General features: G+C 39.3%; 1 protein-coding gene and 1 long non-coding RNA gene across 2 annotated transcripts; one reads left to right on the forward strand and one right to left on the reverse strand.

The window, feature by feature from the left end:
- Positions 1 to 1,301: 1,301 nt before the first annotated feature.
- Positions 1,302 to 4,714, reverse strand: LOC139118707 (titin-like). The gene is made up of 3 exons (XM_070682129.1): positions 4,612 to 4,714; positions 4,219 to 4,454; positions 1,302 to 3,026 (listed from the first exon to the last, which is right to left on the reverse strand). Exons 1-3 carry the CDS (start codon positions 4,631 to 4,633, stop codon positions 2,991 to 2,993), a joined length of 294 nt encoding a protein of 97 aa, XP_070538230.1. The 5' UTR covers positions 4,634 to 4,714; the 3' UTR covers positions 1,302 to 2,990.
- Positions 4,715 to 5,265: 551 nt separating this feature from the next.
- Positions 5,266 to 9,652, forward strand: LOC139118712 (uncharacterized). Its single transcript, XR_011548795.1, has 3 exons — positions 5,266 to 5,882; positions 6,684 to 7,374; positions 8,919 to 9,652. It is a non-coding gene; the product is annotated as an uncharacterized lncRNA (long non-coding RNA).
- Positions 9,653 to 12,283: the final 2,631 nt, after the last annotated feature.

The raw sequence follows: 12,283 nt of genomic DNA on the forward strand, positions 1-12,283 counted from the left end.
TGCGCTGTTCACGGTTACAGGTTTGTTTCTAAATATAGCTGTACGCGCGCGACATCGCACACGCAGCTTGAAATGCGGACAAATTTTATCAATGTTGCATACATGGCCGTTTTTGCAGCTAATACTCAGAGTCGTGAATATGTTTTTTAGTATTCATTGTTACACTAGCAGTCACCCACTGAGATGTATTTTCGTCGTTCTTGCATGCGTAATTTTCAAAAGCGTTATCTGAAAATGCGGACAAATATTTATTTTTGCATATTAATTAGAGAACAGTGACGTAAACTGTGAACGGCCCTATTGATCTACTGTACCGTACATTTTGGGGTACGTCTGATTTCAGAGGGGACCGCGCTATCAATAAGAAACGAGCTTTTCTAACAACAGGTGCCGTACTCATCGGCCCAGTTAGCATACATCGCCAATTTAAATGTTTCAGGTGAACACGGACTGACAGCAGGTGGGCAATCACATCACCACTACTTTAAATGTGCCGCAGTGCCAACTGTTGAAAATTCTGTTTTCTAAACTTCCTGTCTTTCTAATACACACAGCTGCCTTCGCTATAGGTCAAACCACAAATGTTTGCGGTTTAAAACATTATCTAAAACGTACTACCAGGGAGCCTGCACATATTTGCTGTGGTATTTTCGTTTCCAATAGTACTGCATAAACCATCATAAACTTTTGATCCTTGCTCATGCACTCAGCCTGAGTGAGAATCGATCGTCATGCACGTTGCGCGTTGCAGTATAACTTGCCTATAGGTATTACGCGTGACATGTATTCACTTCTCAAGATTTCTGCAGTAGGTAACTGCTTTCCGACATTTCCGATAAAGAATGAAACATTTGATGCAGCCGCAGGCTCATTAGACTCGTATCGCCGGCTAATTTTCTCAGTACCAGACTTTGTCTGTTATACCCTGCATTACAATTGACACTATCAGATGTTTATCTTGCGATCTGTAGAAACACATGTACGGTATTATTCGACTGTTCGAGCAAATGATCAGCTATGGCGTTTTCTTTATTTTCTTCTCCATTAATTGGCAGAGATGAGTGTATATCAGAAGTTTTCAACGATCGAAGTAATCAATCGGAAGGTCTCAGTACGACTTGGCTGTGAGCATGAGGTAAGACCTGTGATATTTTTATCACAAGGTTTGGATGATGTTCTGGTTCGCCAGTTCTCAATGCTATTTACATTTAAGAATGCTTTGTTAGCTTCGTTGTAGTGCAACCACGGTTTACACTGAAACGTTACCTTTAAGTTTACCAGAATAAGGCAAAAAAGAACACTTTCATAGATAAATAAGTATTTAATACAAAATAACACTTAATCTAGCTTGTACAGAAAGTTTTAAAATGATCAGACAGCACTGGCATGAAGACACGGAAATAGTAAAGAGAATGTGATTGGTATTTGAAAACAGTAGAATAAAGCACACTCAGCGATGGTATACCACGAGATAGTCCAGTTCACGACATATATGCACGAGCAAATATGTGAAGTGAACTGGTCAAAATCGAGTGGTATACCATCGCTAGATGTGATTTATTGCTATTATATCATAACAGTATATTGAAATTATGGCATGGAACGTCAAAAAATAAAAAGATTTTACCTCTTGCCGAAAGCTCACGTGTGTGCCAACTGTGGTATATACTATGGAGAAATTTCTTTAAATTTGGACATCACAGCTTTGTTAAGTACGGATACTTTCATTAATGTTTCTGCTGAACTTCAGTTTGAATAAAATTTCCCTGAAATATAATGGCAGTGACTTACGTCCCTGCAAACCAATGGACAGATTTGATCAGATCCAAAGGCCCGGCAAACCTAATATTGAATGATCTGAGAGAGAATCCACAGTTAGTTTGAACTTAGAGAAGTCGTAGGATTTCCTTTACTTATAGCTTTGTAGAAAGTCTCTATCATTTTGGCTACAGGGTGTAATCTTTAATCTAATCCTGTGTCAGTTGTAGACTTGGTTCAGGTCTGTGATTTGTGAATGTTTGAGTGGAGTGAACGCAATGATTTGTATCCTGCTTTCATGTGAAACGCACGCGTGAGTGGACGCGATTGGTAGGGTGAACGCGATGAGTGGAGTGAACGCTATACGGCGGAGTTTCACCTGGAATTGTATGGTATAAGTGTACATGCACTTAGGTCACCAAAAGATGTCCGTTCCTCTTTGGGTCACCCTGCTCGTAAAACTTCTTGACATTATGAACAAAATAATTATCAGTTTGGCCTGTGATGGCGCTATCATTTCCCGGTTGTGTGCTACCATGCTGAGCACCAGTAATCGAAATCTATGCTTTCACAAGTTTACTGTTAACATCGAAATAAGATCGAGATGAGCAAGTGTAATTTGTTCGGTTGTTACTATTTTAAAGAAAATTATCTACGTGCAAGTTAAAATATCAAAACTCTCAGCAGATTAACCATAACACATTTAGCTATCATTAACCTTAACAACATTAACAGGATATATAAATAATAACTCGGAGAATCTTATTTGGAATAATAATCTTGTGTCGACAGGGAAAAAAACCAAGTTAATATCAAATCAGCAAACCTAAGTAGAAGCACTATAAGGCATTTGAAAAGTATTTTCAAACATGTAATATGCTTTTAAAATCCCATTAAAGTACGTGTATAGATGATTTGCAGCAACTCTGCAAGGTTGGGGAGTGACGTCAGTTCAACGGTTCAAACTGAATCAAGGAATGCAGCCTAAGTTAGTATTTTCTAATGTTCTATAAAAGGAAACATTATCATCATCATCTATGTACTAACGTTGAAATGCTACGCAAACCTAATAATATATACTCATGAAAATCAAATTTTGCTGTAATCATAAGAAGGCAAACACCGTTTAACTCTTCTTCGCCAAAGTGGGGCAAATGTATAATGCACTGATGACCTAAGTGAGAGTCACCAGTGGCCACTCCATTGATGACCAGCATATAGTTGAAGCCGCTTCACATTACGTTGCAAGCACTGCGTTTACCTTCCTCCTGTTGGAGAGACAAAGTCACATAACATATTCGTAGATTGCCAAGTAATGACATTGTTCATTCCCTATCCATTTCACATACAGTTTGTGGATCAGCCCCTTACTGTTTTACTTACACTTTTAAGCATCGCCCCCTCATTTTTTTACTTACACTTTTACACTGGACTTTGTGGATGATCGATAGTCTCTCAAAAGTATCAAAAAGTTGTAATTATTTCCAAACTATTTGAGGAACATAAGCGAATGAAGGTTCGGAACAAAGTGAAGTACAGCTTAGTTGAGGAAATACGATTTTGACACCTTACAGCTTTTGTCTTGTGCTAAGGGGTCATGCTGTATGGTATTGAAATGCATTGTGGGTAAAAAGTCGACTTCTCACCACAACATGTTTGAGATAGTGATCTGATAAATACTTTTAACGCAAATGCAACCATTTTCATGTCAAAAAGTTCTGTTTGTTTGTGAAACTGAATATATTCCTGCATCTTTTCATCTTTTTAGGTATTTCTGGTACGAAATTCCTGTACAATCTAAAGCTTTCCGTTGACTTCTGTAATCTTATGTATTTCACCTGTAGAATCCGCCATGTTGAAATACGGTTGACCGCCTGGGACTTTGACGACCCACCTGGGAGGCAAAATCGTATTTAAGGTACCGAGAATACTATCGATGTAATTCAAGAACCCCAAGGCAAAGACAAGGTGAAATTCGGCACTTTTGTAACATACGTTTACGAATATTATCTCGTCTGTAACGATTATACATTAATAAAATGGCAATACAGAATAATTTTGGGGACAAATTTGTGCGGTATTTATACTAATCAACATTATCCGACAGTTGCGTTCACCTTTTTTCGTATTGCTTAAGGAAGAAAGACAAGCCAGGAAAAGCTGCTTAACACCGTGAGGGAGATAAAGTTCAGTATTTCTCTCCGGATTGTTTCAAAACATTAATCCCTTCAAATCAGTGACTGTTTTGCTTGATGGGCTCACACAGGATTGCTCTCACTAAGTCTTAGATATTTATAGAACGATATCGTTACATTCGCAAAGTATTGAGGATATTCCGACAAGACGGGTACAAATTACGTTGAAGAGGCTGTCCAATGAGTGTTCAACGTTTATGCGCTTTGTAAATCAAAAAAGTTTCGATCGGCGGGCTCTTGCGGTGGCAAAGTCTTAGTTACTTACCACAGAGCATGATGACGATTCTGGGCCCAGCGTATTCGAAATTGTGACTGTGTACCGCCCAGGCACGGACACGTCCTTGAGCTGTGATGTATAGCCGTATGTTGACTCGTGTCCACTGTGTTTTGTCCACTGTACTCTAGGTCTTGGAATGCCTCCGAACGACACGCCGAGCGCAATGGTCCGACCATTCTCCAAACTGCGACGTGCCGGTAGCTCATTGGTGAAATAGGGGGCGTCTGTGTGATCAAATGCATTTTCAAAGGCATATTAAACTAAGGTTACAGAATAAAGTGATCGACTGGTAAATCTTTACTCGAAAACTTGCACACGTTTACCCAACATTTAACCTTCCTTGAGAAAGAAACAAATAGTGGTAAAAATTGCGACGCTTACGTTCTTCTGGTTCGGAATCCATGTTTCGTTTTTCTGTTGCGATCGGCGATCGTCGATATATCGTTTTTGATTTCTCTCTCTCTCTTTATATGAAAAGAATGTGAAACCATCTTACCTTTTGCTCTGATCCTATTCCTCCGCCGAAATTTCTCTTCATTGCTGTTTCGTGAGGGGGTCTTTTTGGCGTAGTGAACAAAATATGCAAAGTGCGCGATTTTCAAAAGGTTCTATGACGTTTGCCAAGCCAGGCATCCTCAACTCGACAACAATTTAATACCCAGGTTTCCCGAGTTATTCACTACGTTTGTGAGATCTTACCATTCCGCGATATCTTAAGTCGAAAATTCAAAAAAGTGATGTCATTTCTAGTAAAAGTGAAGAAATTAACTTTGGGGAAAATTCTGGGGCCCATGAGCAAAGTTTTTCGCTTTTGGTTGCTATTTTTCTGCGGAAGGATCCGATAGTTGACTGCAAAAGAAAAAAAATAGCAGGTTTGGATCAGTGTAATAACCGAGGGGAGGAATACTCTTCATTTTATCTCATTATGCCGTGAAAGTGTTGTAAAACGACACAATAACACCCGGGCCGCCATTGCATATGGTTTCGACCAAGCCACTATTGGTCGCTGCTTTCACATGATGTCATTCTTGACGACGCGCACAACATAGTCTTTGTCGAAAATAAATCGTTTTCTGCTACGTATACTGTGACGTAGCACGTAATTTCCCCAGATCGTAATAGGTAATATTCGGTAAAATTCTTACAAAAATTTTCCAATCGGCGGAGAATTTGGAATCATGAGTCATCGTAGCATTGTCTTGCCGCAACGGGTATTTACGCTGCCGTAAAATTCCCCTAGAAGTATAATTGTACCAGCCACAGTACTTTCAACGGGCGAAATTTGTCACGGTCAGATCACTCTTGCGAACGTTGTCAGACATCACACATCAGAAATAACCAAGCCCTTGTTGGAGTCGTCGTCAGACGTCAGTCTCCTGATATCGCATAATTTCTTGGCAAGGAGAGTTACTGAGTGTCATCGTTCGCTTATATATATATTATAGTTACGTTGACGATCGACATACGCGCCTAGAAGTCAAAAGACAAAATGGCGGGCCGTGGAAACAACGAACCGACCAAAGCGAAAACCACCACAAACACTGACAGGCTGCGTGAGATAGCTGCTGAAGTTGGTACAGGAACAAGACGGGTTGAGACTAGTTCCAGAGACCCGATCAACAACCCAGAAGTCCTTAAAGAGCTTCGTGAAGGTGAGTTTGACATGGCACTATGCACTTTGGGAAAAAAAAAACACAATCAACCATCGGTAACATCGCATTTGAAACTCGACCTCTCATTTTTTCCACCATCCTTTCCCATACACCTAGTTATATCATTTAAATGTACATATACTTTTACTCGTACCTCACCCTTCTATGTCCCTTAGGCCATTAATTTTTACCTATATGATACCAATAACTTTGCATTTGTTTGTGCTGGACTAATGCTCCTTCAAACTGTACAATTTTTGTGAGACTTACGCTCAACCCGTTGCATAATACAAGAACGGCCATTTTCTACCTCGACAGTCTGGCAGCCAAGTTCGGCCATAATATAAGTATGGACGCCCACAGAAAAGGGTGGAAGCATGCTTTGTTTGAGAAGAATTCAGTCAGAAACCAGTGTTCTTTTTGTGCAAGCAACGTTCTAGGCTGTTACATACATTATCAAGCCAGCATTTTATTTTTAGCGAACCCTCGGCTCCACCCCATGGGCATCGCGTCAGCAAATGGCGTCTCTACACGTCGTCTACATTGCTAATGACGCATGCTGGGAATTTACCGCCGTCGGTGGTTCTTATTAGGTTTCAAGAAAACGTTTTCAAATGTGTGAATTTATGTAGCTTGCTTGAGCGACAGTTTGCGCGATGGAAAAACCCGTCCCTCCTGTCAGCGATAAAAGCCTTTTGCAGAACATGCTATTCTTTTGCACTTCACTTGTATGAGCAATCGATTTACTTTATACAGTTTTCATACTCCTGATCATATACCCCTATCTACATTATTTTACAGCTGATGAACGAAAAAGGAAACAAGAAGAAAAGGAGTAAAGTCTCACATGGCAGCCTAGGCTCGTTCCGACGATTTTTGAAGGACTCAGTAATGAATTTTGGACGCGAGATTGCCACCCGTCGATATAGCGCTCACAGAATGTCCAAAGTTGAACGCCGGGCATATACCACAGAAACATATCAGTTATCACACCATAACAACATGTCATGCGTACCAAATTTTCGATTTTACAAGATTTAGCCTTCAGGTTGTTATTGTCATCGAAAATGCAGGCTTCATTTTATTACTTAAATGTACCGTTAAGATCAAATATTTCATGTATTTTCATAATAAAAGAAGAAAAAATACTTAACTTGGATTGTCTGCGTCATAACTTACTCTCTCATGAATATTAATGTCTCATGAATATTAAATCACGTGTCCTTGGCTGACCTCGCAACTCGTACTCGAATGATACAATATATCATACAAAATCCTCAGTCTCCGAAAATTAACAGATTGACCTGCTTGTAGTTTCCATGAAAGTGATATAAAGATGATAAGCTTCTTGTCACTTAAGCGATGAAGGAACGAATCATTTAAACTCCCGGCAGTCAGGCTTTCCACGACTGCCAGTGTGCGAAGGAAAGGCGTTCTCCTGCCGACAAACTATACCAACAAACTGTATCACCCTGTAAACCGTTGATCCACAGTAAGTAAAATAAACTGACGAGTGGACTGCGATGTAAAATTTATTGGAGTATGATTCATTCTGAAAATTTGTGCCAGGATTTCCAGCTGTAAAATCGCAAGGACTGCCCCGTAAACCTGTTCTGTTATGGTTAGAGATGACCTCATGTTATTGTGAACAAATAACGAACAAACACACGCATGGCGACGAAAAGTCCCTGTGATTCACGTATAGTGTCAAAAAACCCAACTTTTACAGGTAATGTACAGAAATACATTTTATAAGCGACTAAATTTGAATGATATGTATTTTCTGTTGACGGGCGAAACAAAAGTACAAAGGTCTACACTGTTAAACCTACAATTATAGCATATATAGTCGGTTGCATTAATCATGCATGAAAATAGAACAAATCTGGGTCATGCAGGTCGATCGTGTCACGGTGTTCCATACATACATAGGCCTATTCGAGCAGAACGTTTTCGTGAAAATTAGCTACCTGTGTCAAGAGAGTCGCTTGTCTTTAATACCAGCGGATAGCGCAGTTGATCAGTTGTCGTGTTCCTACCCTCCCCACAACTCGTGAAGACGTATAGTTCCAATGCCTCAACATAACCCCATGCTCGTTGGACCTTGGGTGCATCGCCTTTAATGTGTACTGACCACTTTACGCAATTAATTTCGCTTCCAAAATTTTCGACTGGCTATTATATTTACTACAAAGTGCAAAGCATAAACAAGACGCAAGTTGCCCTAATAAATAATGTAGATTGCATTAAACGGGAAATGCTGCCCTTGTAATGGCGATTCAGCTCGCAGACTACTCAGAACACGATTGGAACCAATTTGGGATAATTGGATCTTTAAATTTTTCAAAGTTCTCAAAAGCGTTAGGTGCCCTATAGCTGAATGTTCCGATATTGTAAATTACTCATAGAAACAAGTGTGTAACGTAAAAAGAAATGCAGATGATGTTACATTTACAGATTAAATCGACACTACTTCACCATTATCCCAAATTAGTTCCAATCGTGTTTCAGTATATTTTTCGAAAGCTTAATAAAACTTATCACTTTGAGAATATACATCGTTTTCTAGAATACCTCATACAGTAGTTTCTCGATTATCTATATGTCATGAAATGGAAGTGAAAACTCAAATTGAGAGTGGCAAGCGTCCTAAGATAACTACAGCCAAAGTCCTTTTTTACCTCAGTCAAACTGACATTTTATTGCTATGGGCAGATGCAGTTTGTGGGGATGACTGCACATATCCTCTAACAGCGGGAAAATTTATAGCATAAATGATTTACATCTCCATGATAATCGATATTTTATGTTACAATGGCCACTGTTTGCTAGTCCCGCCCACTTTGTCATATAAACAATTTATATACACCCGCGTCAGTCTCACCTATCGAGTTAAGTCATACAGTACAGGGAGTGCCCGGTATCAGAGGATGCGGAGTCCAATAACTTTAACGGAGTACAATAACTTTGGGTGTTCTTGGACGCTATTTGACCTTTGGCCTCATAACACCATTGCTGTTGTTGTTCTTTGTGCAGGTAGCTGATACACAGCTGACAGGTACAGGATTGAAAATGCATTTAGCATTCAATGGTCCTCATGCGACTGGTATCAAGAAAAACTAAACTCTCCTAAAGTCCACTAAGTCCAATTGTCTACCTCTGAGTTGCACCACTGTTGTCAGACCAGAAGCACTACAAGGGGCCGCAATTGTAAATGACTGCAACGGCCTGTACACATGCATCGGCAGATCTTGATTGAATACCAGAAAAAGGCGTATAAAAGCTACATCAAATATAACCCAAATAGTAATTTCAAATCGTGATTACTTCACTCATCCCATTTTAGTATATAGAGCCAGACTTTCACTTCAGCAATTTTGTATTTGCTCTATCGACAATGTGTCATCACTAAGTTCTAATGTGTATTGCATTGTTCACTTCTTTCAATGTCAAATAAGAATTCCACCATTCATGTAACTCTATTTACACTTACCATTATATATCCTCATGCAAATGCTTCTTGAAGACGCATGTGCATGACCAGAGATGCTATGAATGTTTGGTACACAGATGATCCCGCCAATCATTCAATTATTAAGAAAACACAGCAAGATGTTCTCTTATTATGTATAGTGGCAATCGTCATCTTTTGACATTGTGTAGGGTGGTTATTCATCTTCTTGTTTATTTATTTATTTATTTATTTATGTTTGTTTATTTATTTATTTAGATTGCAATAAATATAGTCACCTGCTGACTGATGTACACTACATTGTAAATGAAATGTCACAGCGTTTTGTTTACCCCCGAAGTTCAAAGTAAAGGTGAAAATTGAATAAGCATTATACCCCATCAGAATATTCTCCTCGGACTTCAAGTTGTAAAACAGACACAGAAATACAGACCAAACATGTTGACTGTTTCCGTTATGGTAGTGACCTTTTTATTTCACAGAATTTACCAGCTTAACTTCGCGGATTGGAATTTTTATGGCAAGGGCGCGTTCACAAAAAGTGGTGAAGGGGAGGGCTGGATGAATTGAGGGGGAGGATTCGAAAATTTCGGGGGTAGTCGAGGGGGACTTGAAAGTTTGATCTGCTTATGGGGAGCCTGGAAATATTTCGGCTCCCATCATTTGGTCCAATTAGTTAGTTAACTATTGTCTAATAATAAAACAAAATCTAGAACAGTTTTGTCGTATTTTATGACTTTAATCTCGAGAAAATCTTAAAATGTATGAATGCCATTTAATCTCTTTAAAAAAGTTGGCCTTGTAATGGGGCAGGAACTGAAACAGTACTGTTGATAATTTTTTTCCAGTTTTTCGTTGCAATGTTTCAAATACAGTTTCTTGGTATCTCTCTACAGCATGCTGAAAAACACAATATTCAATTTGCCAACAAGACCCTTTTGTCTAAATATTGGTGATAATTGGATGAGAGTTCAGACTGAAAGTTATTTGTCAATGATACAAATGCACGGTGCACGTATACGCTGTGTTGGCAAGCTGAAATACTGAACAATTCAACATGCTGCAGGGAGTAGAACAAGAACGCAGTTGTACAAACTGAACAAAAATATGGTAAAAATATAAAGTTAATGCAGCTACTGCCCTGCTACTGCCTACGGGCAGTGTAACTGTCACTGCATACCCGCAGTGACAGTGATATGATTCTGATGTCTGAGGTAGTTTAAGAAGAGTTTGGGTCAAAGGACACTCAATTGACAGTGAAACATACATATACTTGTATACACAAGATCAAGACAGAGAACAACACATAGAAGACTAGGAAATTTAACAATTACCATGGATTTTTGAATTCTGGCACATGAGAATAATCAAATATTTGAGAAAAAAGATGGCGTCACCATACTTGATTTTATACAATATACTTCTTCTCATTTATACCGTCCATCAAGAAAATCCAGATTGAAATGGGACCAGTCAGTTTCTACATCTCGTCAAATTGTAAACGTCAAAAGACTCAGAAAACTTCGCGTAGTAGACATAATAACCTTATTGAATGTAAATAATTCATAAATTTTCTTTTTGTATGTGAAATCGTTAGAACTAAGGTCATATTGTTATGCCGTTTTAACCAGAGGAACAAGCAATGTGTTTGACCAATATAAATAATCTGTTTTATCACTAATTGACTCTTTTGCCAATTTCAAAATCTATAGCTATTTAGCTATAGATTTTGGATTCAATTTTCTGGCCAAACCTTGATTTTTATGCTTTTTGTTGTAAAAAAATGAAAATTATAGGGCTGTTCTCAGACTTTGAAAAAATGTCCCTCTTTTTAGAGTTGCGTATTTGTGTGCTTTTGCACTTGACGATTGAAGTGTGTGCTAAGATCGAGAAGATGTCAAATGAATCTTTGCCTCAAAAGCTCAAAGCTCGCTGAGAATTATCAAGTTTAAGCCTGCTATTCATAGATAAGGGTCCCTTTACAGTCTTGCCAAGTGACACTCAATAATTTGAGTAAGTCAATTTGTATTATAATGCAACATGGATGTATTACACAGATGCAGTAACTTGTAATTTAATGAAACTATGCAGCGGGTGGGAACCTCTCAGCTCGGTAAGTCGGTTAAGCATATGCACTCAAAACACGACAAAGTGCCAAGTATCCCGTTCTCAAGATAACAATAATGTATCATTTTTTTGCGAAAGGTAAATACTCGGTTATGTCTCCGTGAATGAATGGAACATTCGACAGAATGCTCTCTCTCTCTCTCTCTCTCTCTCTCTCTCTCTCTCTCTCTCTCTCTCTCTCTCTCTCTCTCTCTCTCTCTCTCTCTCTCTCTCCTCTCTCTCTCTCTCTCTCTCTCTCTCCCTCCTCTCTCCTCCCTCTTCCCTCTCCTCCCTCCCCCCCCCTCTCTCTCTCTCTCTCTCCCCCTCCTCCCTTCCCCCCTCCCTCCCCCCTCTCTCTCTCTCTCTCTCTCTCTCTCTCTCTCTCTCTCTCTCTCTCTCTCTCTCTCTCTCTCTCTCTCTCTCTCTCTCTCTCTCTCTCTCTCTCTCTCTCTCTCTCTCTCTCTCTCTTCTCTCTCTCTCTCGTAGAATTCAACTTTCATGTCAGTAGTTACAGCCCATCCACGGAGTTGCATCGCCCTGTGTTTTGCCGCACGGCTGGTCGATTGTTGAGCTGGCTGGTTTTTAAATAAGTACTTGCCAACTTTCGCGCTGGCCGACCTTACCTGTAAAACCTGCATTACCATGGATGCTCTGTATCACTTGTATTCGTGCGATTATCTCCAGTATTCGTACAATAACTTTTTTGGAGATCTCCGTCAGTTTGTTTGCCGTTTTGGTTCAGGTTTAAATAAAACCTATTCGTCCTGCTTTAAATTATCGTACTTCAGAAAGGAAATGAAACAAAAAAATCTATTCCATCATC

Source organism: Ptychodera flava, chromosome 19, assembly GCF_041260155.1.
Source record: "Ptychodera flava strain L36383 chromosome 19, AS_Pfla_20210202, whole genome shotgun sequence".
NCBI classification, from domain to species: Eukaryota; Metazoa; Hemichordata; class Enteropneusta; family Ptychoderidae; genus Ptychodera; species Ptychodera flava.

Excerpts from the sequence above, each read along its gene's own strand:
- LOC139118707 (XM_070682129.1), bottom strand. The coding sequence starts at position 4,633 with ATGGATTCCGAACCAGAAGAAC. Across the intron at positions 4,455-4,611 it reads GGATTCCGAACCAGAAGAAC|ACGCCCCCTATTTCACCAAT; the intron begins GTAAGCGTCGCA and ends TTGATCACACAG. Across the intron at positions 3,027-4,218 it reads AATCGTCATCATGCTCTGTG|GAGGAAGGTAAACGCAGTGC; the intron begins GTAAGTAACTAA and ends TCTCTCCAACAG.